At 37.8% G+C, this 27,997-nt stretch overlaps 1 protein-coding gene across 11 annotated transcripts in view; it reads right to left on the bottom strand.

Moving 5' to 3' along the window:
* DLG2 (discs large MAGUK scaffold protein 2) overlaps positions 1-27,997 on the bottom strand; it is a 2,071,189-nt gene that overhangs the window by 474,661 nt on the left and 1,568,531 nt on the right. For 7 of the 11 annotated variants that reach the window (XM_059930672.1, XM_059930680.1, XM_059930673.1 and 4 more), the window contains one exon: positions 2,487-2,642. The exons of the other annotated variants lie outside the window; for them this stretch is intronic. In XM_059930672.1, coding sequence (XP_059786655.1) covers positions 2,487-2,642 — 156 coding nt within the window. The remainder of the gene's footprint in view (positions 1-2,486; positions 2,643-27,997) is intronic. 11 annotated transcript variants of the gene reach the window in all.

Genomic DNA, 27,997 nt, shown 5'->3' with positions numbered 1-27,997 from the left:
GGAAAAAGAAGTAGAGGAGATTTAATAGATTTGAGATATATTTCAGAGGTAGCATCAACAGGACTTGAAGACAGACTGAATGATGGGTGTGAGGGAAAACAAAGTGTGAAGTGCGATTTTCAAGTTTTGGCTTGGGCAGTGGAGTAAATATATGTGCCAATGACTGAGTTGGACAAGTGTGGAAGGGGAACAAAGTGGGGGAGAAATCAAGAATTTCAGTATCAGTGTATTGGTGGCAATGCCACTAAAATGGGTGTGTCTGTGTATGTATGACTTTTTTCTAGAAATAACTATGAAAAAGTATGGAAAAAGAAAGGAAAGAATAGGGAAAAAGACGAGGACAGAATGAGAATAAATAGAAAATAGAATTCCCAAAGGGAAGATGAAGGGTGAGCGTGGGGACTGGTGCATATCAGGACTGCTGAGGGTGTGCAATATGAAAAACACATATTCAACATTATACTGTAATTTTTTTTTAAATTTGGGGAAAAAACCCCTGTGGTTTTCATAATACAGATTACAGAAAGTAAATGGAGAAGAATCATATCTGGTGGGTCCATACAAAAGGTAGATTCTGTCATCCACTTATTGGTGAGTTTTTAGGAAGGGATGCATCACAATCCCCAGTGGGAGGCAAGGAATGTAATCTTTGTGTTCATCAAAAAAGAACACGGGTTAAAAAAAAAAAAAAGATTCATTGACACTGAGCCAGAAGAAGGGAGATGAGCAGGCAGGATAAAAATAGAGAAAGGAAAGACAAAGAGAAATGGGTGGAGAATTTTTCCAGCAAGCAAAGACGTCTGGGCCATCATGCCTATGCTGATGCAGGTGCTAATGGTCACCTGGGTTTGAATCCCAGCCCTGCCACTTAGTGGTGGATGATCGTGGGCATGTCAGGTAACTTCTCAAGCCTCGATTTTTGTATTTGTAAAGCAAACATAATGATAACATCTACCTCATAAGGTGATTGTCAGGGTTAGGAGAAATAATTTGTAAGAAGTGCTTAACAACACGCCTGGCACACAGGAAGAGCTCAATAAATGTTAGCTGCCTTTATGTAGCTGACTATTTATAGATGCATAATTACTAGAAAGTCGTTATTGTAGGTGTGTGTGTTCCTTCTCACTTCCCTCTGGCTGTGGTGACTTTGCCCTCTTAGCTTCAAAATTGTATAGTTCACTGTACCAAGAAAAAGTTTTTATAATTTGTTAAAAGTATAGGAGGATTTAATGAATATTTATAAAGAATTTTAAAACAAGCAAAGCTATTAGGCTTTACCTGTTGCAAATTAGTGAAAATGCCCCAGCTGATTACATAGCCAAAAATATGTTTCTCATTTATTTCTAGAAATGTTAGCTGTAACTTAAAATTTGTTATTTAACTCCCCTAGAGAGGCAAATAATTGACTTCTAAGCTTATTCTTTGAAAATCTCCAAAGACAGAGGTGATGTTCTAAGGAGACCCTCTTCACTATGAATCACTCTAGAATCTGTATTTGCTCAGTCCTAATAATATTATGAAGACATATGAAGATATTCTGTCTGAAAACGTAACAATATTAGCACCCCATTACATGTAGAAGCATCACAGTTGAGATCTCCCCACTTTCAACTAAATTGGAACTACCTTATGGAACATTGTATAAGAAAAAGAGATTTTTCTTTCTCTCTCTCTGACTGGCTGCTACAGGAAGATAGGGTTTTATTATTTGTCATACACATGCTTTAGAATTATAATGCAGAATTATGTCCAACCTTTAGACTTAGGACAATTTGTTTACAAATTGTGGAAAAACTCAAAACATTCTAAGAACAAATCTGGACTCCACAGTTGCTGGCAGTATCATACTGAGGGAACTGCCTTAACTTCTCTGAACTTCAGTTTTCTTATATAAAATGGGAGTAACTAAATAAGATAACAGATGTTAACACACTGTAAAGGTGAAGATTATATTCTTTGTGGTTAGTTAGAACCAACTAGTTCTGTAGTTTTGGATGAATTGTTTAGTGCCTCAAGGAGTCAGTTAAGTGGTGGTATTAATTTAATAATTTAGTTAAAATATTAAACGGCAGTAATAGTATCTACTTCTTAGGCTGTTATGCGTGGAGCACGGTATTATTATTCAAAATGTATTAATCAAAAAGGTATTCAATAAATGTTCTCTTTCATCCTTCTGTATGAGGAAAATAGTGCTAATTCAATTTCAGAATTAATTCTTCTGGAAAAATATAATACCTTACTAAAAATGCATGGGAATCAAGAACATTTAGAGCATCATGTGATCATGTGTAAGTGCTCTGTGATCACACGAGAGAAACAAAGTCAATGTTCTTAATTTCTCCCATTGCCCCAAGGAAGCAGAACATCTTTCCACCCTGAGGAAGATGTAGAGTGCAAGAGAAGTGAGCAAAGGTGGATTCTACCCATTCACCCTTGTGGAAGCACATGCAGTTCGAGAAGATGAAGTGAGGAAGTGCATGCAGTACCTGGTCATCTCAGAGTCAGGGAGCAGGCCTAGGTGGTAGTGGGGGTAGGGAGCTGAGAGAAGGAAGCTTTTGTCACACTCAACAGGGGAATAGTGCCTGGGAGAAGCAGGCTTATCGCACAGTTTGTTCACAGTGCTGTAAACAGGTTCCGGAGGCCTGGTGATACAAGAGGCAGAAAAAGAGACGCGTGGTTAGCACACACACTAAACAACTGTGCAACGAGCAGCACTTCACCATACTCAAAAGTGAACAACCCAAACATGCCATGGGCTTCATCAGGCCTGAGTTAAGAGTCTCTTTAGGAAACAGGTTCTCTGCTTAGGAATTAGAACTTTGGCTGACATGTGGCATGACTAAAATCCATGTGTCAGATACCTCGGTAGAGTCATAATCATCCTTTAAATGCTGTATCTTTTTGGATAAGCCAGTCTGAAATGCCAGACTTTGGGATTCTCTGGCATGGCTCCTTCTTAAACTTGAATCTCATCATTTTTTTTTTTTCTTAATTTTATTTATTTTTTATACAGCAGGTTCTTGTTAGTTATCCATTTTATACATATTAGTGTATACATGTCAATCCTAATCTCCCAGTTCATCCCACCACCCGCCCCCCACCCCCGACTTTCCCACCTTGTTGAATCTCATCTTAAATGTGAACTTCACAGAGACCTTCCCCGACCACTTTGGCCAGGACACCCTGTTATTTTTCACAGCACCTATTCATACTTCACAATATTTTTTCTCGGCATGAAATAATTTTTTTGTTTATTTAAAATTTTTATTGTCACTCTCACTACACCATAAATTCTATGAGGAGAGAGACTACGTTTATTTTGTTAACCACTTAAAATAGAGTCTGGCACACAGTACATATTCTATTAACTATTTGTTGACTGCATGTATGAATGAATAAATGAATACAACTCCCCACATTTATATTGCTTTTTTTTTTTTTTTGGTGCCTTGTGGGGGTTGGCCTTACCCAGGAATCTAATAGGTTATATGACCTGAGTGGTTCCTCCATATATTTATTCATAGTTTGTCCCCCAATAATTTACTGCAGAAAGTTTTCTACAAAGAGGATAATCATTTTAGTAAAATTTCTATTAAGTGAATTCATCTAGGGATAGTGTAACATCTAAAATAGCAACATTTTTATAGCTGCTATTTACAAACATGCATAGTATGACTGGGTAAAATTTTCTACAATTTTTGGTCAAAGATCCATGTAAAAACAAAGTCCTTGGTTATTAAAAAAATTTTTTTCACAACTTTATTCCCCACTTTTTAAACACATGGTCTGAAATTACTACCAATATCTTTCCATTAAGGTAAGAATGGAAAGATCGGAACTTAAATGGAAGTACTACTGGCAGTCTGGGCCATGGACCCAGGAAGGGTAGGCTTAGCCGGGAAGGTAAGGAGCATGTCAGGAAACCGGGCGATACCCACGAGGTCATACCCAGGGGAGGCAGATAGCACCCCTAGGGGCCACAAGACACCAGAGGCAGGAAGTGGTGGCCACGTGCCTGAGCGAAGGCACAGGAAGCGTAGGTGGTGAACTCAGTGAGGGCACAGTCTGTGTTTCTGTAGCCCTAGCCCCCAACATGGCCCCTAATGTATAATAGGTGCTCAGTCAATGCTTCCTGAACTGACTGAGGATGGAGAACAGGGAAGAAAAGAGGATAAACAAAGCATTAAAAACAAACTACCTTTTATAATATTACTGTGGCCAATCATGGCTTAGACATACTGTCTAGAGACTTGGATTCTTCTCTAACACAAAGCTTTCCACCACATGGAAAGAGATTCCTTGATCTGTTTATTTTGTATAACACAGTAGAAGGGCTGAGGAGTAGGTAGGGGGAATCCGGAGGCCTATTTTGTCCTCCAGAATAACTATCTCAGTGGTAAAATGAAGTACTTTACAATGGAGTTGGCTTGTTCTATCCCAGTGGCTAACTCTGTAACATTTACAAGAATTAAAGGTTTTTTAAATAAAAGAGCCAGACATTTTTCTTATATTAGGGAATCTATTCTTAGGGAAGACAAGTGCTCCATTTTTAAAAAAATCTAGTAAGCTTGTAAATTTCTGTTTATCAATTATACATACACATAATTTATAATGGTAAACACCAGCCCTTAAAAAAGGCAGCTGCAAAATCATTCTTAAAAAGTTTTTTTTTTTTTTAAATCAGTTTTTATAAGTAATTCACACTGTGGCAAGTAATGTAAAAGGAAAGATACTTTTAGTTAGCCACTGAAATACATCTTTTAAAATAGATTGACTACTGTTTGATTTGGGGGGAGGAGGTCTGTTTTTGCTTTGTTGACATAATCAGCTTTATGAAGATTAATGTACATTTCCCATAGTTTTAGAGACAGAAAGACTCATGATTCTGGTTAAAGTTGCCTTGGGAGATCACAGTCTTATTTGTACCTAAAATGTGTTGTCTACACAAAAATTCAGCTTGGAAAAAGCTTTGTATTAATAGGCTGCATAAATATGAATTAAATAAGAAATGAAGAGGCATGCATGAGCTCTATAGGAATTATTCTGGGTAGGTTATCACAGGAGGACCTGCTATTATTCTCCAATTTTTCCACGCTGAAATAGAGCCACTGTGGCAGAGATGGCTGGATTGCTCCCCAAACATTAATTTTTCCTATTTCTTATTTCTTATCCTTTTTTCTTATTAATAGATATCAACTTTTTCATTGGGCACTTTTCCTGTAATAAAGACTTTATTTCTCAGCCTTATAGATGGATGTGGTTGTGGGACTCCTGAGATGGCTGCTTAAAGGGAAGCTAATTTAGCTGAAACCCCTGCAATTTTACTCTCTCCCACGTCCTCCCTCTGCTAACCTGGAACCCAGATATGATGGTTGGAGCTTCAACAGTCACACTGGACCACGAAGCAACCTTGAGAATGAAGGCAAACAATACAGATTGTAGAGCATAATGGTAGAGCTTGTGTCACTGATGACGTGGAGTGATACTATACCAACTCTGGACTACCTACTCTGGATATCTTCTGTGTATAAAAATAAACTATCTTGTTTCAGCGAGTGTAATTTTTTCGTTATATAAATAGGACGTAATATTAACAGATACACTCCTGCAAAATGTAAGCCTGATCATCTAATACAAAGAAATAGCTACAGATAGGGCCTACCATGAGGTGCTAATACATTTAACTCTATCAGAAATCCAAATAACACTTTCTTTGTACAGAGAAAAATTTAAAGAATGTTATTTTCTGATTGTATAATTTAGAACCCCTGGCTGTTTAGAGAACCCACTGCATCTTTATTAAAAAAAATACATATATAAAATGGTAGCTGAAGTGTCCATCGACAGATGAATGGATAAAGAAGATGTGGCACATATGTACAGTGGAATATTACTCAGCCATAAAAAGAAATGAAATTGAGTTATTTGTAGCGAGGTGGATGGACCTAGAGTCCGTCATACAGAGTGAAGTAAGTCAGAAAGAGAAAAACAAATACCGTATGCTAACACATACATATGGAATCTAAAAAAAAAAATTAAAAAAAAATGATTCTTAAGAAGCTAGGGGCAGGACGGGAATAAAGATGTAGAGAATGGACTTGAGGACACAGAGAGGGGGAAGGGTAAGCTGGGATGAAGTGAGAGAGTGGCATGGACTTATATATACTACCAAATGTAAAATAGACAGCTAGTGGGAAGCAGCCGCATAGCACAGGGAGATCAGCTCAGTGCTTTGTGACCACCTAGAGGGGTGGGATAGGGAGGGTGGGAGGGAGAAGAAAGAGGTAGGAGATATGGGGATATATGTATTTGTATAGCTGATGAGCTTTGCTATAAAGCAGAAACTAACACACCATTGTAAAGCAATTATGCTCCAATAAAGATGTTAAAAAAAAAAAAATGGTAGCTGATCTAAACTGCCAGCACAGGGCCTAAGAATAAAGGAATCAATGACTTCCTTGAGGCCATAAAACATTGTCATGGTGATGTCATTTCAGTAACATTGTACTTTCTGCCTAAAGAGCTTATTCAATTTTCTCAGTCTGATGTTGTCTCCACAGACCAAGAAAATGATGTTACCAATTTTCTTCTAGTCTTTTTACCTTAGTAGCACTATATTTTGAGACAAATTATCAGAATCAAAGCTGGCTAATACATACATACCTTAAGAAAAAAAAAAAATCCTACCTGTATTGTACTCATCTAAATTAGGGAAAACATTTTAGTCTCTGAACTCTACAATAAATTCAAGACAAAAAAAAAATGAGGCCCAGCACACCATTCAGTGCTGAACTCGTGAGCCTTTTACCTATATTTTTTGGAACCATTTTATGACCATAATATTATTTCACAACTCACATATTTAGAAGATTTGGTGTTTGGGGCAGGCTTAAATATCTTGGATTTTAGAAAGTCACTTCCAGATTGTTTCACAGTGGATTGATTCCTTGCCTAAGCTTAATTACTCTTGATTCAAAGTTTTATCAAAGTCAATCAAAAGAGATACAGCTACTCATATTGCAGGCTTATTTTTACCTATCACTCAGCTTTGATTCCTTTTCTGTTTTTTTGCATGTTATTTTGTACAGTCACTGGCTAAAGAGTAGACATATCAAATCCAGTTTCTTTTCTTGACTGTGAGAACACTTGATATCTCAGAAGATGGGTAGATGAAAAAACACCAAAACATAACAAAACACTTGACAGGCTTGGCAAAGACTTCTTGAAACACTGACAAAGTCCTCATGCAACCAAACAACTAAATTAAAAATATCAGCGAGAATCTCCTTTTACGTGACATAAAAATGAGGTTCACATTTGAAGGTTTCTGTGCTAGCTTTATTACAGTCCTAGAATTCTATTATGTGTTACGTACTATAACAGCCACAGTAAAATATCCAGTAACTACTACTACTGTCTGAACATAGGGAATGGCACATAGTAGGTACTTCAGAAATGTCTCTTTGAATGAATGGATGGAGATGTATATCTATAGGTATAGATACAGAGTTTTTTATAAACATTCTCCACTGAGAGAAATGAAAAAAAGACTTCTGGCATTTTCAAGAAGCCCTAAGTTATTCTGAATCGCCTAACTAGGTTTAAAATTTTTAGACCATCATTAACTACAGCTTAGATGACAGAAGGACAGAAACTCCAAAACTGTCAGGAACTGACAGGTCTTTTTCTTTTTTAAAAAAATTTTTAATGATCTCAAATTACTTCTTTATTTCAATACTAGGAACTGACAGCTTTAAATACTTGGTGTGCACAGTTTATCAACTCTCAGAGGGATGGGCTTCATGTATGTGCAAGTCTGGCCACAGCAATGCCTGCTCTCACTTCCTGTGAGAGTCACCCCACAAGCTCGGGGCCCCTCAAAGCCTTCTCAGCCTTCAGTTCCATAAAGCCTAATGCCAGCAGACAGCATTCTTAGTATTTCCCTGCAGTTATATTCTCTGTGACCTCTCTGCCAGACAGACAAGAAATGCCAATTTATGAGCTGTCACGGGGATCTGGGTGGCAAGAACAGATGTCACCATCACTTCCAATGTATGCAGTAAAGAAGTGTCACAGGGAAATGACTCTCGGCAGTGTGAATCAGCCAGACACAATTGAAAGGGCCTGTTTATCCCATTGCAAACCTCCAGAGTAGCCTAGGTCAGAAGGTAATGAATATGGAAATCCAATCCAAGGTACCTACTGGCTCTCTTCATTTTGTGGATGCCCCCAGAAGGGGGGAAAGATAGTTAGAGATATTAGTACAATCTCTTAAGTGAATTTATAAACAAATCATTTATCTTGCTGTCCACTTATCAGGGGCCATAGATAAATGGCTTTGTAGTCTCCAGTGCTGAGCCATCAGCGTTTATTTGCATATCTATGGGTTTATAATTGCAGGCTCCTATAGCATATAATTAGCACACCCTGGCCCATGGTGATCTTTCTTTTCTCGGAACACCATTAGCACTTGCTATTTGTTCTGCTTTCTGGGGGCAGTTTCAATTGCTAGTCCACAATGCTGGTGCATTAGAGGCAGGCGCTTCACCTAACCCTATTCTAAGGAAAATTACCTTGCCTGCAACTGCTCCTTCCCATTTGCTCCACCCGACTCCAACCCAACTCAGTCCCCTCCCTAGCCAAAGCTGCTTGGACCAGGACGGGACCCCTGCCTGACTCTGCAACCATGGCTTGTACGGTAGTGCTCAAAAAAGTCAACACCAATTAGATACTCCTATGGAAAGTGAATAAAGGAGCAGAAAAAAAATTGTAAACCGGTAGCAGAAGGGAAAGATGCGGACAGGTAGAGGGTAGCTGTAACTGTGTCCATTAATTATAGAGCACCAAATTTTGTTGCGAAAAGTATCTAGCAGTTTCTTGAATCCAAAATAACGGCCTGGTTCATTTTTTAAGGGGGCTATTAAGGCTTATGCTACTGAACTTCTCTGCTGGTTCCCATATGACATTAGTTGTATAGTGAAAATCAACTATCACATCCTACCGTATTTCCTTACCGGAGCTTAGGTCAGATCTTTTGTTTGCAATCAAAAGAGTGAAAATAAAACAGGTACTTTGTTTTCATTGTCCTTTTCAGATCACCTCAACTAGACTATGCCACTCAAAAATAAAAGACAAATGCTTGAACCTGAGACCAATACCATGCTGATCCTGTCTTTAAAATTTTGTTTGCTTTGCATCACTTTTATTTTCTAAAATACTGTATTAAAATATTATTATCTAAATTACTGAGTTTTCTGGTACCCCCTTAAATTTTGCACTTGACCTGTGTGTTTTGCTTGCCACACCCTAACTCCCAGCCCTGTACCAGAGACGAGTTAAATACAGTGATGATGAGGACAGTGATGGTGATTGTAAATACTCATCTGTGTGGCACCTGAAGATAGGAGGTCAAAGGAATACGACTCGCTTCTCTTAGAGGTACAGGAAGAGTGACTCACTTTACTGAGTTTTCCACGTCTCCATTAAAGGTACTGCTCTCAAAGCCCTCAGGCCATCTCAGGCAGGGTTCTCACCTCATTATACTGTCATATTTGGTGCACTGAGCTCTTTCCTTCTCTAGACTATTAGCTCATAGAGGATCAGGACCAAATCTCATTTATCTTTGTTTCCCCATAGCTTCCATGAGCATAAGAAGGTATGAATGAAGCACTGTCATAGAAAAGGAATAGAGCTGTAATAAAAAAACATGATCAGTACTTTAAATTCTCTCTTCCTGAGCTAGAACTAAAAGGAAGAGCCTAAAATTGCAGTAGGAAGGATCTGGGTTATGCATTTGTATGCCTTTGACCATAAATCTCTCTGTCACGTAGACTGAGATGGATAAATCTGTATATCATTCAGATTCTCCAACCCTCATCCTGCCGTGACCTTCCTTGGCTGCCCTCAGTGGGCAGGGAGCGTCCAGCCCCATGCAATACATTAGCAGAACATAGACCCAAACTGCATTAATGATGGCAGTTGGTTGGCCGAGGGCTTGGATGCTTAAGCATCTAGAATATTGCCTGATGTAATTTGGAGAAAAAGATTTTTAAACCTTAAAAGCGTGCCTCATACTCTCCTTTATAAATAACACATTGCTTTTTGAGCAAAGGATTTGGAGAAGGAAGCATAAGAGGATTGAATTTCAGGCCTGGGCTAATAGGTCTTAAGCACAGAATTTTGGGAAGCCTAAAAGTAATTAGGGGATAAAAGAGAATATCGGATCAAGGGGTGAACTTTGTGGCTCAACATGTGAATTGGACATTATAATGATAAGGATTAAGGAAGAGGCTGATTCCTCTTACACTTTAAGCAGAAAAGTGTTAGCCATTTGGCGAAGGTACTATCAGGAACTTAAAGTCTGATATAGAGAGATCTGGAGAACAGATTGGTCTAGATGATTTGTAAGAGCCCACTCATCCCCTTAATTCTAGCATCATCAGATTGGGCCCCCAAAGACTTCTACCACTGGGGCCCTTGGAGTAGACGCCTATTTGTACCACACTCATGTAACTTTTCCAAAACTTAGCTTCCTCATTTTAATGATACTAAAAAGCCTTCTTTGTAGACCAGCAAAGTTGTGAATTATAAAATTATACACAGAAGTAAATTATTATGAAGCAGTGTGGTGAGTGCAAAGAAACAGAGCTAGGTTTGGATTCTGGTTCTCCAAATTCTACCCTGTGTGAACTGCTGTTTCTTCACTTCTCTCAGCCTCAGCATCCTCATCTGTAAAGTGGGCACAGCAATATCAGCCTGAGGGTAGCTGTGAGAAATAGAGGAAGAATGCATGTAAAGCACCGAGCTCAGTGCAGGACACTCACTGCGACCTCATCAAATTATTACCCTCATCGATTATTACCCTCAGGCGCTCACACTGCAGAGAAGCAAAGCCTCTGAGAATGTTGCTCTCACTTTATTATAACGTGGAAGAAAGTAACAATCAGTGGTTTTCAGTATCACAAAAGGCACTGGCTAATAGTGCCTTCTAAAGGCTCACTTTTGCTCCTGATTGTAAAGGCAATTGATCCTGTATCAGAGCCACGTGAGGGCGATGCTCACTTTCTCTGAACTCCTCAATTATTTTCTTTGCCTTTAACAAGATATCATCCCCAGCTCTAACCCCAAATTCATGCCTGCACCTTCATAATGATTTGCTTTCCTGTGTGGCTCACAGCTGTGGTGTCATAGCAAACTGTTGGGCCATAAGTAATTTGTTATTAATAATAGTCTATGTACCATAATCTATAAATATTTACTTTTTAAAAACAGAAATTAGGATGGATTCCCCATTTTCTCTATATAAACATCACTCTCAGTTATATTTTACTATGTTTGCTTATTGAGGGGAGAAATGGCAGACCATTTAAAGCCATTTTAAAAGTTTTGCATTATTAAATGTTTTATTTCCTCCAAAGAATGTTTGGGTTTCAGCAAAATTGGCCCCTTTTATGACAGTGGGTTATAAATGGTTCATGAGTGTTTTATTGGAATAAGATGTTGAAAGTCGATGACCTTGACAATGGTGACTATTAACAGGCATATTTCCAAAGAGCGTAGGAATCACAGTACTGTGGTATTGGGTGAATGTGTCCAGCTACAAAAGTATTTTTGTGGCATTCTGAAAGATGTTGAAACAAATATAATCTAAGACACCAGATCATTATGGCCAGACCAAGGCCTTTGAGACATGGATTTGAATTGTTGGAGGAACGTTTAATATGTCCTGTTGTAGTGTTTAAACTCTTTTATTTTTTGTAAACCTACTTTTAAAGATTTAAAAAAAAAATTTAACTGACCTCATGGGATAAAATATAAATCTACAGAAAAAAATCAGGTTAATACTTACATAGCATCTTGATGGAAAAGAAAATATTAAGCATATGATAAATAGAAGAAATCACATAAAAGATGAGAGATTTGACTACATAAAATGTAAAACCACTGAAGTAAAAAAACCTTATAAACAAGAAACAAGCTGGGGAAACATCTACTCAAATATATTTATCAATATTTTAAAGATGTTCCTACAACTCAATAAGAAAAAACACAAACTTTCAATAGAAAACAGAGGCTGCTAGTGCCCAATCACAACAGAGGAAATAAAAATGACAAATAGACACACAAATATAAATGTTTAACCTCAGCAGGAATAAAAATAATACAAATTAAATGATACTCCCCCTTTGCCTGTTTAAAAATAATAAAGGATTTTCAAATCGATAAATCATAATTTAGTTGTGGTATGGTAAGATAGACACTCATAATGCTGGTGCTATGAAGTGTAAAACCCCCTTAAAACATCTCAAGAAAGCAATTTGGCAATATATTTCAGGAGTTTTAGAAGTAATCCTGCCCTTTGTTTCAGCAATTCTACCTCCTGTGTGCAATTTTAAGAAGAGAATAAAAAAAGTGAATAAAGGCTTCCACAGAAAGTCTTTGTGGTTTGTTATAAGAGCAAAACAGAACAAAAGGAAACAATCAAAATGTCCAACAAAGAGATAAAGGTATAGAACATAAGATATATCCCCATTTAGTTATTAAAGTTAATATTCATGAAAAATTTTAATGATACAGGAAAATATTTTATTGGAGTACAAAATTATATATGGGGTTGTCAGGGAGTGGGAAGTGAGAACACCTAATTCTCTTACCACTTGGGAAAGAGATTTGAATTAAGATGTGAAAGAAACCACAGGGGAAAGTAGGATTCAGGTCCAGGGCGGGGGTGGGATGAAAGAGGGCTTTCTAGGAAGTGGTAATACACAGCATGTGCAAAGTTAAAGGGGAATCTGAAAACAAGCCCCATTTAGGGAATTTGTTAAAGGCTTGAGTAAGAGACAGACTTGAGAAGATGGGCAGGTCTTGTGTATAACTATAATATTCAAAGGCGATGGGAAGCCATGGAGATTAGTGGGCACTTAATGCAATTAAATGAGTTTAATCATTTTGACTGTTCATTTGCATATTCATTCATTCATTTCATAAATATTTACCAAAGGCCTACTCTGTACCAGGCCCAGAGAGAGGTACTAGATATATATAGATTAGTGAATAAGATAAAATGTTCCCTCTGTCATTGAGCAAACTTTTTTTTGGCAAGGAAATTTGATTGCAAGGAACAGTGACTTATTTGAGCTACTTCAAGTAGTAGGACATATGCACATCGGAACTCAGAAAAAGCTGAACTGGCGGAGATGAGGAAGGGTGAGATCCGATGAGCTGGATCTTTATTCCAGAGCTTTCCCTTCAAGATGACACCTTTCCTCTCTGTGCAATTTCTTTCTTCTCTCTCTACTCACCACTTTTGTTAACTGATAGTTTAGAAATGAGATACGCTCTACCTCCCAGTTTCTGCTTGCTCTTAGCTTATGCTTCCTAATAACATCAACTTGCACATGACTCATGATGGACCCTCTGGCCTCCTTTACATCATTAACTATTAGCTTCTCCTTTCACTTATAGTTGCTCACTTGGCCTGCTCTTCAATGAAAAATTCTTAAGAGAGAATTTGATAGACCTAGTTCACTTTTTTGAGTAAAGCACATTATTGGTCACTGGCTAGCTTCTAAACTGGCCTCCTTTGGGTCAAGTACACACTCAGTCCATTCGGGTCTGGCTGGGGGATAAGCCACCCGATCCTTTTGGGTTTGCCCTTTTGGCAGAGCTGTAGGCGGGGCACAACCGTTTGAGGTAAGCTGGGCATCCCACTGGTATTCTAAGGTTTGGCCTGTGGAGTAACTACCCACATCTTCATATTCTCAGCCAGGTCTGTTCAAAGATGGTATAAAGAAAGCAAAACCATTCCTTTGGGAGAAAAATTTGGAAACAACAAAAGAGTTTGGACAATAGAAAAATATGGGGAACATCACAATTCCCCCCGCCTCCAATAAAGTCCAAAGCTTAATATCTCACTAGGGTTTCTCTCTGTTTATCATGGTATTAAAACATAATATTACAAAACAAAAACTCTACCTCTACAACAATAATTTTCTTTCCTCAGAGGCTCCAAGATGATTTCTATCTGTAACGCTGCAACTAAAGGTTTCTAAATCAGATTAGATCTTGAGTTTTAAAATTCACACCTACATACGAATTTCTGAATATGTTTAGCTAAATCATATCTTCTAAAACAGAATGCAATATGTTAATTCAACTATAGACTTCTGTATGTCGAGTTTACATTATTAATACTGATTCTAGGGGAGAAAACCCCTTATGCCTTTAACTGGATGAAAGCTCAGGTGGAGTATAAGAGCAGCTCCTTTGTAGGAAAGATAATGTTCAAATATATGCTCTACTTGTCCACAGGAAGGATGAACTGGCTTTAACCAAATCCCTTAAATGGGTTTCTTTTCCGTCTTTTAGGAAATGGTACATTTTCCTCTATTTCATGCAGCTGTTGTCATTTACTCTTTCGGGTCTGTTATTGCCGGCAGGTTAGGAAGACTGTCTGGTAGCCAGGAAGGAAGGATAAGACATCCATAAGAACAAAAGATTGCTGTCGCACTGCCTTGCTCTCTTTCCAGAGGATTGCACTTCTAAAATCGGATGAAGAGATAGCCTGAGGTCATAAGTTATCTTGAGTTGATGGTTCACATCCAACTAAAATTTACACTGATTGGTCCTTTCTTCCAACCATATATTTTAGGAAGTTCCTGTGAATGTATGTATAACTTGTTCCTGGTTTCTAGCAGGGTCTCAATCCTACTTTCTCCATAAAGCCTCTGAAGTTTATGGAGGCTGATTGCAGATTTTTCTCTCTTCTAAACTCCTATATAGTGTATCCTTTATGATTGCCACTTGGTTTTGTACTCTGAGTATTTTAAATAGTAATAACAACAACAACATAATCAACATCTACTTACAAATACCTCAGGAACTTACTATGAGGCAGGCATTGTGCTACATATGCTTTATATATCATATATTATGTAATTTACCCATTCATTCTAAGGCACATATAATACTATTATCTGCAAGACTTAGCAGTACCTTGCCTCTCCTCACAGAGCTGACCTGTTAGTGGCAGGGATGGGCTTTGAATCCAGGTCGCCTGGTTGCAAAGCCTGGGTATGTAACCATTATGTTTTATTTAAAAAAATTCTTTGTCTAGCATATACTTTCCCTCAAGGGTCTAATTATATTTCTCAGTCATCCTGGCAATTATAGCTCCTATTTTAAAGGCAGTAGAGAATAGAACAAAGAGAGCAAGCTGTGAGTCTGACTGTCTAGATTCAAGTTCCAGCCTCATTACTTAGAAACCATGTGATCTTGGGCAATTTGTTTACCTCTGTGCCTCAGTTTCCTCTCTTGTGATCAGGAATAGTGCCTACCTCTTAGGGCCTGATGAGTATTAGACAAAATGATGCTTGAATAGCACTTAGCACAGCGCCTGACTGGCACTTAGTAAATGTCATGATTGCCACAGACATTTAAACAAGAAATCTGGCAGTTTATACATCCATCTTTAGTCACTTTTGTGGATGTGAATTCATTCTTAGGAGTTGATTTCCTCTTATGGTGACAAAACCATGTTTCTGGCCATGCTTAAGATTGCCAGATTTAGCAAATAAAAATACAGGATGCTCAGTTAAATTTGAATCTCAGGTAAACCATGAATCATTTTTAATATAAATATGCTAATATTGATAGGACATATTTATACTGAAAACTGCTCATTGTTTATCATAGTTGAAATCCAGTGTTTAAATTCAAATTTAAATGGGCATCATTATTTTATCTGGCAGCCAGATGGCCCTTTGCCTTGCAAGCTCTCCCTCCACTGTGTCGCCAGTATTCTGTCTTCCAGCATATACATTCACACTGTGGTATAATTTAATTGTTTACTCTGACTCCCTTTTTGGTTTGCTGCATTCTTTTAAGTCAGCAAATGTTCTTAATTTATTTTTGTATTCCCAGTGTTCAATGCTATATCTCTAAACCTATGCCCGAATTCATATCTATACTCAAATCTACACATAAGCTGGAGACAGAAAATATTTAAATAAAAATTTGATCTAGATCATATTATATATATTATCATGCAGTTGTTTTTATTAAAAAAACTTAAATTGTATATTAGACATCCTTCCAAGTCAGTACACATAGCACCATCTACCTTTTCTCTAATAGCTGCAAAGACCTTCTTTATACATCAGTGGTAGTGGTATAAACCGCTGAACTTACGACCCAGAAATCCCACTTCCAGGAATGTGTCCTACAAAATTGAGTACAACAGGTATACACAGAATGTCATGGTTACAAAGTCTGTAAAAGCAAAACACTGGAAAAAATATGTATGGTCGTCCGTATTGAATGGACATGTAAGTATTAAAAACGTTGCCATGGAAGCAGATTTGGTGATGTGAAAAGATATTCACAACATATTATTGAATGAAGAATGCAGGTTAAAATAGTATATATACAGTTTAATCCAATTTTTGTAAATAATAAAAAACATAAAGTATGATCTCAATTTTATATAATAGATACCGAGAAAAAAAGTCTGGAAGCGTATGTCAGGGAATTTACTGAATATCATGTCTGGGAAATACATGTACATAAAATTTTTATTTTCTCTCAATATTGCATGTTTTCTAAATGACTTTTAAATGATATTAAAAATTGTTTATCATATAAGCTGAGAGATAAAAAGCCATAAATCTGCATATGTAGTATGAGGCCAATTCTGTGACAGGTATATCTCTATGCCTATATGTAAGTTTGGAAAAGTCACTGAAACGTTAACAGTGCTTTCTTTGAGTGGTGGAATTACAGGCAGTGTTGATTTTCTTAACTTATTTTCCTATATTTTAAAATTATTTTAAAAAAATTCTTTTATTCCAGAGGACTATTAGAGATTTGTATTGGGTCTTGTTCAATTCAGCCCCGAAGATCTACATATTCTCAAACAACAGAAATGGAAAATATACATTTTCCCATTATAGGGCTAATTTTTATTTAATAACGAGTAACTTTTATTTCTTTATGATGTATAGGTACTAGCAAGTTATTATAAGAGTGGTAATGTAGCATTATGAAAACTGGTTATGACTAACAGCATGGCTTAATGGAGATCACCATATTTGATATTTAAATTTGTCAGAATCTCATATGTCTTGAGTTATACAAATATATTCAATATTAAGACGATTACACTGAGAATCCGTCCCCATCCTCAAGCCAATGAACTTGCTGCTGGGACTCTGGCTGGACCTCCCCCCTCTTTGCACGCCTTGTCCATAAATACAGCCCATCCCTAATCCTCAAGGGACTCACTGGAGCTGGTTCACAGCATGTGTTTCCTTAATTGCACTTCCTCCACTATTCCTGAATAAACTCAATTTCTGGTCATTTGAAAAATAAATAAATAAATAAAAACACTTAAAAAAAAGAAGATTACAGTTAAGGTTTAGTCTACTTCAGGGAAATTATGTGTTAACTAGCATCCTTTTATAGAAATGATGACAATTAAAACACATTTACAGCAACTGTAGTCTTTTTACTAATGCGTCTACTCACTCATTTAACATATACTTACACACTTAGAAACCATACAGGGAGGCTATGGACATGGTGGAAAGAACATGAGCTTTCAGACTACAAAATCTGGGTTTGAATTCTGTTCTTCCACTTACTCAGCTGTGTGACTCTGGGGAAATTACTTAAATTGAATCTTGGCTGCCTTATCTAGAAAATGGTCTACCTTAAGCCCTACCTTATAGGATTGCTAGGAGATTAAATGAGATGCAATATACAAAGCCTTAAATAATCACTGCCATATGGTAGGAGCTCAATAAATAACTATATTTGTGTTCTATTTTTATATATGAATCTAGATGATGTGGAAGATAAAAATCCGATCCAACATAGATTCTTCTCTCAAGCATCACTTTGTCTTAGATGATATGCGTATGCGTGTGCCTGTGTGTGTGCATGTGCGTGTGTGTGTTTAATCAAATAAGGCTAAAACCAGCTACGTGTGATGGGGGGGAAGGATAGACTGTCTTGGGAATTCAAATGAAGAGGAAATGATATCCTGCAGAAAGAAGTAGGGAGAATCTTATGAGGAGGCATCATTGGAGCTGGGACGAGAAAAATGGATAGTATTTGGACATGTGAAAATAAAGATGGTGATGGCTAAGGGAAGCATATGTTTGGTCGAGTGTTGCAAGAGCAGTCAGGGAGGCTGGTAAAGCTAGTTATCTGGTTAAGCTGGTTGGAGCATGGGGGCACGAAGGGGAAAAGTGGAAGATATGTCTGAAAATATGGCAATGCACAGCATATGAACCCATTTATAGCAGAGTTTCTATTTTAATAGACAAAATAAACTCCCTCAAATCTTGGGATTTGGTATATTTGAAGAATTTTATGAATATTTAATATTCTAGGTGGTAACATATTTTAGTGAAACACAAACCAAGTTTGAGTCCCAACTCTCCTACCTATCAGCTGTGCAGATTTAGTCAAGTTACCTCATCTTTCTGATTTTCAGTTCTGCCCAATCGTGATAGATAGTACATGACAGGACTATTGTGAAAATAAACAGAAAAAAGGTATCCAAATGACTTATCAGAATGCTTGACATTGGCAGAACTCAGCCAATATTAATTGTACTCCCCACAGTCACCAGACTATTCTCATCATTTCCCAAACCTCCTCTCCCTCCCTGCCAAACACATTTTTTGGGATAATCATACCGATGGACCTTCCTCTTGTTCATGCTCTGAGGAATTTTAAATTAGAGATCTCTCCTTGTATGCTGTTGGCCAAGGTATTTCCAGCAGGCTGAGTAAAAGCACAAGACACCCAGAGGGATGAGATAATTGCCATTGAAGTCCATCTGCAAAGAGGACTCCTGGCCAATAAGGAGGATCTAGACAAGATTGCTTTTTTTGGGAACTCCCAACTAGACCAGTACATCCAATTGAAGCAAAAGCTGCTTTTAAATGAACTACTGATATGAAGATACAGCAGTGAAATCGGATGGAGGAGATTTTTCTTTTTCTTTTTAAGATTATCAATAGAGCGGAGGCTTCCATCTACCATATCTAACCAATCTGGAAGAGATTCAGCAGAAGGGAGAAAATTTAGAATGATACATTCTGATCACAACTAAGATGAATATCATTCAGCAAAACTACATGAGGGTCATAATAAAGAAACAGACAGTGAAAAGTAATGGTCAGAACATCAAAGAGCCAGTGGACTTCATAAGTTTTCAGTTTAGTTCAGGACACCTCAGTGCCAGCAAGGTGGAATGCAGAATATAGAGCTTAAAAGTCATTCCATAATCTTCTCTTTTGTCTTCATATGAAATATTCTGTAAAATCTACATGACTTTCCTGAGCTTTGGAATTGAATTTTGGGGATGGGGGGGTAGGGAAGGAAAATGGTTGAATATAAGTTTATTGTAATAGCAGAGAATCCCTATTTCTCAGTCACTGTTTGGTCACATACATCACCACCTTTAATCCTCATAGCAACAGACTTTCACAGTGGATATTACCTATAGTTTTTGGATAAGGAAACTGAGGGTCAGAGAGGATAAGATGCTACCAATGAGGGAGTAGTCAAAACGTGATTTGAAGGCAGGTCTCTCTGACTCCAGTGTTCACTATGCAATATTTCACTGAAGGATACTAAGTGGGAAAATGTAAAGCAAAATAAGAATTGCCAACAGTGTATGTGTCAGTTGTCTGCATTGCTGAATCTCTTGTGTTTACTGAAGCATCTAGATCAATGGGTTCCTATAAGAAGCTTGTAGTTACACACAAGAGACTCAAGGTATTTAGGTGGCAGCCTAATAGGGGTATGGAAATTGGATTAGAAATCTCAATTCACCTCCCCACAGCCTCTAATTTCCTGCCATTGGCATCTGTGATAGGTCCATGAGATGATCAACAGCTACTCCTGACTCAGATATGCATTTAGCCATAAGGACATTGTCTGGTCTGCTGTAAGATGGTAGCTATGTACTTAAGGGACCTAGAAGTACCAAAGATTCCTTTACAACATTTAACATTTATGACATATAACATTTGTTTCGTAATAAAAGGGGGTAGTGGCATATCTGAATTCGACTAACATAACCTGTTTTTTCTAAAGCTATGTAAATAATAAAGGAGAGGGGTAGGATAACTTATTGAAACATTAATTTGTGTTTGGAACTTACTATGTTTTTTTCTTCCCCAAGTTTGAAGCAGCTATTCTGTCAGTGCAAAGAACTTATATTTGACTATATTCCCTTGGCTCACTGGAGACTTGTGATACAGGAGGGAAAGCAGAATTTTCTCAAAGAAACGCTCTTCCAAGTCTTTGTTCTTCAAAAGTCTGAGCTCCTAAAGGATTGATGTCCAGGAAGAACTTTAAGAGGAGAAGTAGGCAAGATAGGGCCCTACTATCAGATGTAATTTGATTTAAAGAAAATAAAGTCATGTGCCATTTAAAAAACATGTGTTTGTAGAGTAAAATGCATCCCTGCTATAGGTGTATTTAAATAAAAATTCTAAAATTTTAATTGTAAAATCTAAGCACCACTGAACAAATTCTGTGATTGGTAACTCTTGCTCAGGGGCAATGCCCTTTCTTGGGCATATTATCACTAGTATTGTCAGTGGTTTAGCATCACCCAATGTTTTTATAAAAACTCACCCTATGGGAGAAACGCCTGACCATGTTTTCTTCTAATGTGCTCCATTTTGCTTTTATTTTTGGTAATATGATTTTTCTGAAGTCAAAGACATAATGAATTTAAGTCAGTGGTTCTTAAACGTGCCTGCATCAGAATCTTCTGTGAGGGCTTTTGTTCTATTTTTATTTTACTTTTTATTTTTAAAATTATTGAAGCATTTAATTTTTGCAATGCTACATGCATTTTTAAAAATCCAGTTACTGACAGAATTTCAAAATATAGATCCTATAAGGATATTTTGCCTCCAGTTTGCATATAGAATGCTTGCCTATATTTCATTGTGAATGTCTGAGTCATTTTGGATTCCTAGAACAAACTACTGTAGACTGGATGCCTCAACCGACATTTTTTTTCCTCACAGTTCTGCAGGTTGGAAGTTTGAGATCAGGGTGCCAGCATGGTCATATTCTTAGCGAGTGACCTCTTCCCGGTTTACAGAGAGCTGTCTTTTTGCTGTGTCCTCATAAGGCAGAAAAACAGTCAGTTAGCTTTCTGGCCTCTTTGTTTTTTTTTTTAATACTAATATCCCAGTTCTATCCCTGGACACACAGATTCGGTAAATCTGGGGTAGGACTCAGGACTCTGTGTTTACAGAGGTTTTGCAGGTGACTGATTTGTTGTGAGAGTTTGGAACTAGTTTTAGACAGTAGACCTTTTCTTTCTGAGAGAGTTATGAAGTAGTCACATTTTGAATTGCATCGTCTCTTTCAGTACTATACAATACAGGTATTGCTTTAAAATTTTTTGACTTGGTAATATTCAGCTGATAAATGTTAGTATCTGTAGAGTGTAAGTATTAAGTTCTTTTTCCAACGGAAGGTAAGGAGTACTACGCTTCTTTATTTCACCAGTGAGATACATAAAATTTAATTTTTGTAAGCAGAATTTAACCAAATATTTCTCTCTAAGCTACAGAACACAGTAGTTCTTGGGAAGATCCTACTTTGATTTAACCAGGGAGACCACCTTCTCCCTACGAGCTCCTCCTCACTTGTAACTCCTCCTATCTCCCTTTCGTCCTCATGATTTTAAACTCAGCATAACCTCATCAGAGTTACACTCAGCATTACATGGATTTGCATACATACTGTATGTGAAACTTCATCCAACCATCTATGGTCCAATTTAATGTTATACAGCAGGGGTCCCCAACCCCCGGTTAGGAACCGGGCCGCACAGCAGGAGGTGAGCGGCGGGCGAGCGAGCAAAGCTTCATCTGTATTTACAGCCGCTCCCCAACACTCGCACTACTGCCTGAGCTCTGCCTCCTGTCAGATCAGCAGTGGCATGAGATTCTCATAGGAGCCCGAACCCTACTGTGAACTGCACATGCGAGGGATCTAGGCTGTGCACTCCTTATGAGAATCTAATGCCTGATGATCTGAGGTGGAGCTGAGGCTCTGATGCTAGCGCTGGGGAGTGGCTGCAAATACAGATTATCATTAGCAGAGAGGTTTGACTGCACAGAGACCATAATAAATCAACTGCCTGCAGACTCATATCAAAACCCTATCAGTGAGAGGCAAGTGACAATGAAGCTGCATCTTACGGAGTAGACTGGACATAAGCAACACATTTCGGGTGTCACTGTCTCCCATCACCCCCAGATGGGACCATCTAGTTTCAGGAAAACAAGCTCAGGGCTCCCACTGATTCTGCATTATGGTGAGTTGTATAATTATTTCATTATATATTACAATGTAATAATAATAGAAATAAAGTGCACAATAAATGTAATGCACTCAAATCATCCCGAAACCAGTCCCCCACCCCACGTGTGTGGAAAAATGATCTTCCACGAAACTGGTCCCCGGTGCCAAAAAAGCTGGGGACTGCTGTTGTACAGTAAAGCTGTGGAATTAATGCTACCCTTGGGAAGTGGGAAGTCTCATCATAGGTGTTGCTCTGCATATACTTGATTTCTGTGCTCAAATCATGAAGCTATGCAAAAGCAATCACTGCATTTACTTAAAAAGTTTTAGGATGCCTGCATAGTAAATCTGAGTATTTGGAAAAGTATATATTTGTGTTTACTTAACATTCTAGAATTTTTAATTTTAGAGTTTTCAAATTAAAAATCAGGGACATCCCTGGCAGTCCAGTGGTTAAGACTCTGCGCTTCCACTGCAGGGGGCACGGGTTCAATCCCTGGTCGGGGAAGTAAGATCCCGCAAGCCGTGTGGCATGGCCAAAAAATAAAAATAAAAAAAATAAAAATCAGTTTCTTTAACACAGACCTTTCTTTCTATATAACTTTAATAGTTAGGCTTGGCTTTGAGTAAAGTCTTCTTAATTAGGATCTATATATATATGTATATATTTTAAAAGAAATTGAAATATAAAGGAAACATCACTAAATCAACATAAAGTCTCAAAATCTGCCCTTTTAAGGCAAGTGTAAATATAGTATAAGTCTAAGTATTATTAGGCTAGCTGGAAGCATATTTCCCTTTTGTTCACTTCCTAATCTCATTCCACCATCTCCAACCAGCACTGCTATCAATTACTGCAAACGGTCCTGTAATCACCATGGTGCCCTGGACTAGGAGTCAAGACTAATAATAATAATAATAGTAATAATGGTTAACCTGAATGCAGCTTATTTTGTGCCAAGCTCTGTTCCAACTGTTTTACATAGATTACTTCATTGAACCCTAATAATAACCCATGGTGTAGGCATAGGTGGGGAAACAAGCACAGAGAAGTTACATAACTCATCCAAGGTCAAATAGCTAGTAAGTGGTGAACCCAAAGTTATTATGAATCCAAAATCTGAGCTCTTAACCAAGATGCCACCCTGCTTCCGGACTCTGGGTTTTGGATTTGCCACTTACTCTCTATTGTTACAGGGGAAATTATGGCATCTCTATCATCTCAGATTCTCAATCTGTTAACTAAGTATAGTAACATCTCTCTGCTCATTTTGTATGGTGTTATAGGAACTAAAGGAGAAACAGGAAAGTATCTGGGCCGTACTGGACAGCTATCAGGGTTTACCAGTTCTGCTCTACATTCAGAGCAAGGCCTCACATAATTGGCTTTGAAATCTCTGGCTATCACGTTTATTTCAGCTCTTTCATTCTGCCTTCATCCCCTGTCTGAAGCTGGTAAATGAGACTTTAGAAAAAGATTAGAGGGGAAAAAAACATAAAACAAAATATCGAGCTCTACTGGCTCAGCTGACAGAGTTTCCATTTAGGACACAGTCTACATAATAAAGGACTCACATGGTTCTGCTTCAAGGTCAATCTAATTTAAAACGAGATCTAGGGTGAGGGTTGATATTTAGATGTTTACACTCAGAGACACATATACTCACGGGGACAGCTAAGTTCTTTCAGGGAGGACTTAAAATGTTCATTAAAGCAACCATATGGGGTCTGGTGTTACAGCCGGAATGAAAGGCATTAAGGACTAACCAACCCCCCACCTGGTAGTGCACCATCCAGAAGGCCTCCCTTCTTTCTGAGCAAAACAGATTGCCTCCCCTGAACAGGTTGTAACTGTTGCTGGGAGGAAGCAATGACATAAAACTTTATTTTTCCCTTTATGGACAAAAGAAAAACCAGAGAGAGACTAATTTGAAGCACAGAGAAGATTCTAGAAATCTTAAAACTAATACCGCTACCCATGCAGTACAGCAAAAAGAGCCAGACGTTGGAGGCAGTTTGAATCCTGATCCCGTTCTACACCAACTGCATGACCTTTGCTAGAGGGGTCAAGGATATGGATTCTGCAGCCAGACTGAACTGTATTCAGAGCTCAACTTTGCTACCTACTATATGTAGAAAAACAACTTAGTGGAAATGTATCATATATTAATAATGATTACCCCTCTGTGGTGTGAGTTTTTCTTTATATTTCTGTTACTTTATAACTTTTCTACAAATACATATTACTTTTACAATTAGGGAAAGTAATAACACTTTTTGGAGAGAAACAGTTGAAGAGGGGTATAAAGCAATAAAAGGGGCAAGAAATAGATTAGAGATAAAGATTGAAAAGGATGTCTGGAGAAAATGTATGAAGGCAGTAGTTTTAAGATGTGTTTACTCAGATATTGCTTGCTTCATTATCTAGATTAAAGAAATTACCTGGAAGAGAAAGTGAATGATGCAACCCCAAACTTATGAAATTTATGTCTATATTATATAAGAATATAGGTCTTTGAAATGCAATAATTGTGTGCCACAATTTTCTTACATTTTCTTAAGGCAAACATTACCATTAACATGGTAGCCTTCCCCACAGTAGCAAATGCCATAGGAGGTGGAAGGAGTCACTCAGGGATTGCAGTGCTGTCCTGGATAATTTTCAAAGCACACCACATGTGGACAATTAAGAATCAGCTGTCTTCTGTCTACTATTACTTTATTGACACCTGGATGTGAAAACAAACTCCTAGAGGAAGAGGCTTTGTCTACTTCTTTTGAATCATAATATACACCCTGTTTCAATGTCACAAGATAAGGGCCAGAAATAAGTTACACATTGTGTTGTGGTAGTAGTTAACTTGCAATTTAAGCGGTCTGGAGTCAATTAATAGTCGATTGCTTCTACAAGTGGTCCCTCCAGAATTTTCCGTTGCCCGTCCTTAACCCTTTTTTTTTGTCTCAACCAGCCCTGGAGGCCAAGGATAAATTCATTCTATTAAAATGTAATACAGCATTGATTAAACAACTATCTATTTGAATTTTACATCTATAATAACAATAGTCATAGATGTGCAATAACCATCTTCCGTAAAATTATAAGGCCTAGTGTTGTATGTTTATGTCTGGTTAATTTATTAGGTACATACAAAATGATAAACACCTATAAAAGGCTGTCTTAAAATTCCCATTACTGTTTCATTTTTCCTATCATTATATTAATTTCCCTGACAACAAACAGCAGCTTAACATGTTTTCCAGTACATATTTGGATATCTTCCTTTGATTAAGATTCGTCCCCATTAGCATACCCACTCTCTCTGTTTCTAGCAGGATAGCTCTATCAATCATGCCTCACAGTTTATGTAAGTAAACCTAAATGGTTACGTGGAGCCGCCATCAATAAAGAGAAAACTCCCCTGGAGGCTTCCACTAAGTGTGTTATCCTCCGTCTGTCTCACCCCTTTTGTCCCAGTCACCCCTTCTCATTACTATCCTTTGCTTCAAGAGAGACGTTACAGTGCCAGGCTCCCCACTGCAGAACTCAGGCATGCAGCACAGAGCAAAACAGATAACTGAGAGACACTGTTGATGAATCTTTGACTTGGTTAAGTTCAATAATGCACTTTACAAAGGCTGTGAGGAGTCTGATGCCATACTTTGCAGAATTTCTTTGAGGGAAAATCTACATGGTGTTGGTTGTTGAGTGCTACTATGAAGAATATAGGGCAAAATCAAGAAATTATCCAGAGGATAATTGTATTTGGCCACAGAAACCAGACTGATAGACTAGTTTTTATCATATTTGGTTCCACTGAATCCTATATTATATTTTCAATGAAGAGGGTAATAGATACTCATTGTGTTAATAAAAATAAAGATCCTTAATAAAGCATTAAGACTATAGGACTTCCTGTAATACAATGTTCTAAGGTGTTCTGGGAGATAAATTAGTTGAAAAAAACTTATATGTAGATTTTGTTTGAGCGTCTGCATACCATTGTTGGTATGCATTCTACCAAATGATTCCATTCCACCAAAAAATGATTTTATTTGTGGAGTAGTTCATCTTAAATCCTTGTTTTAAATGGTATTAACAAGAGGTAACGTTTATCAAGTGCTCACTTTTTTTCTAAGAACTTTACATGTATTAACTCAGTTTCTTGACACAATAAGCCTATGAGGTGGGAAGTATTATTCTGCTCCTTTTAAACATGAGAAAACGGAGGCAAAGCACAGTTAGATAACTTGCCCAAGGTCACACAGCCAGGAAGCGGTCGAGGCAGGACCTTGAGCAGGGTGGCTCTAGGGCACGCCCACCTCAACACTCTGTTGTCCAGATCCCGATTCTAAAGCAGGCACAGTTGTCTGCCTAGGGCACACCCAGTTCTTTTTTCCTATACTTGGTTAATGGCAGGTGAGAAAAGATTTCTTTCCTATGTCAAAAGAAGGACCTTCCAGTTCATCCAGAAATGGTTTTAAGTCATTAAATATAAGTTAAAAAGAAGAGAGCCTAGAATAGGACCAGACTTCACTGATGGAAAGTGCTGACTGATCCTTTGAGAACCTGTCCCTAATGGAGACCACAAAACTTGAGATACAATTAAGAGGTGGCTTCTATAACACAGATTTAATAACTGACACGTTTGTGTAATTTAGCTCAGTGCTTCTCAAAGTTGGGTATTCACCCGCAACTTGGGGCTTATGCTATTTGCCAGGGACTTAGTATCCCCAGAAAACCCATCTGGTATGTCAATTTTACATTAAGACTTCGAATAAAAACAATTAAATTTCTAATCAAAATATTTCCGTATTAAAGCAAACAAGGATATCTCCCAAACTTTTATGACAAAACATAAGACTTTGTATGTTTCATGCTTGCACGGAAAGCTTCATGTTCTACCCCAGATCCTGAGGAGAACAAATTCCTTTTTCAAGGCCTAAGGGCATGTGGGTAACAATATTTGAGAAACAGTGATCTAGCTTCTAACCAGTTCTGACCCACAAAGTTAAACACCAAGGAAAACAACAACAACAGTGGCAAACACTCATGGTGTTTCTGAAAGCTTACTCGACAGCGAATAAAAAGCGTAGCAATGGCCAGTGGTAAATCAGCCTGACTGAAGCAGGCCTGTCTCTCCTGTGGAACACGGCTGTTGAATCTAGCTCTAAAATCTATAAATCAGATAATTTCATTCTCCTGGTTGCTTCTCTGTAATAGATTCTCAATGCACTTAAAATTCAACCTACACTTCTTCATCATTACCTACAAAGTCCCACATCATCTGGCTGCTGACTCTTCCAGCCTAATTTGTTGCCATGCTCCCATTAGCTCATCTCTTCCAGCCAAGCTTGACTTCCTTATATTCCTGGAACCCACAAAACTTATTTCTGCCTCTGGGACTCTGGCTTTGCTATTTCCTCTTCCTGGAATGTTCTTTCTCTGATCTTTGTATCACCACTTTTTTTTCTTTTTATTCAGGTCTCAGCTCATATCCCATCTCCTCAGAGGGACATTCCCTGTTTGTCCTCCTTTACACTGTTCTCTTCCCCAAACTCTCTCTATGGCATATCATACTATTTTATTTTCCTTATAGCACTTTTTATCTATAACTCATTTATCTATATATCTCCTACTCAATACACTAGA

This window comes from Balaenoptera ricei, chromosome 8, assembly GCF_028023285.1.
Source record: "Balaenoptera ricei isolate mBalRic1 chromosome 8, mBalRic1.hap2, whole genome shotgun sequence".
Classification (NCBI taxonomy): Eukaryota; Metazoa; Chordata; class Mammalia; order Artiodactyla; family Balaenopteridae; genus Balaenoptera; species Balaenoptera ricei.
Note: the sequence above shows the minus strand (reverse complement) of the source record. Positions and strands in the feature narration are given on the sequence as shown.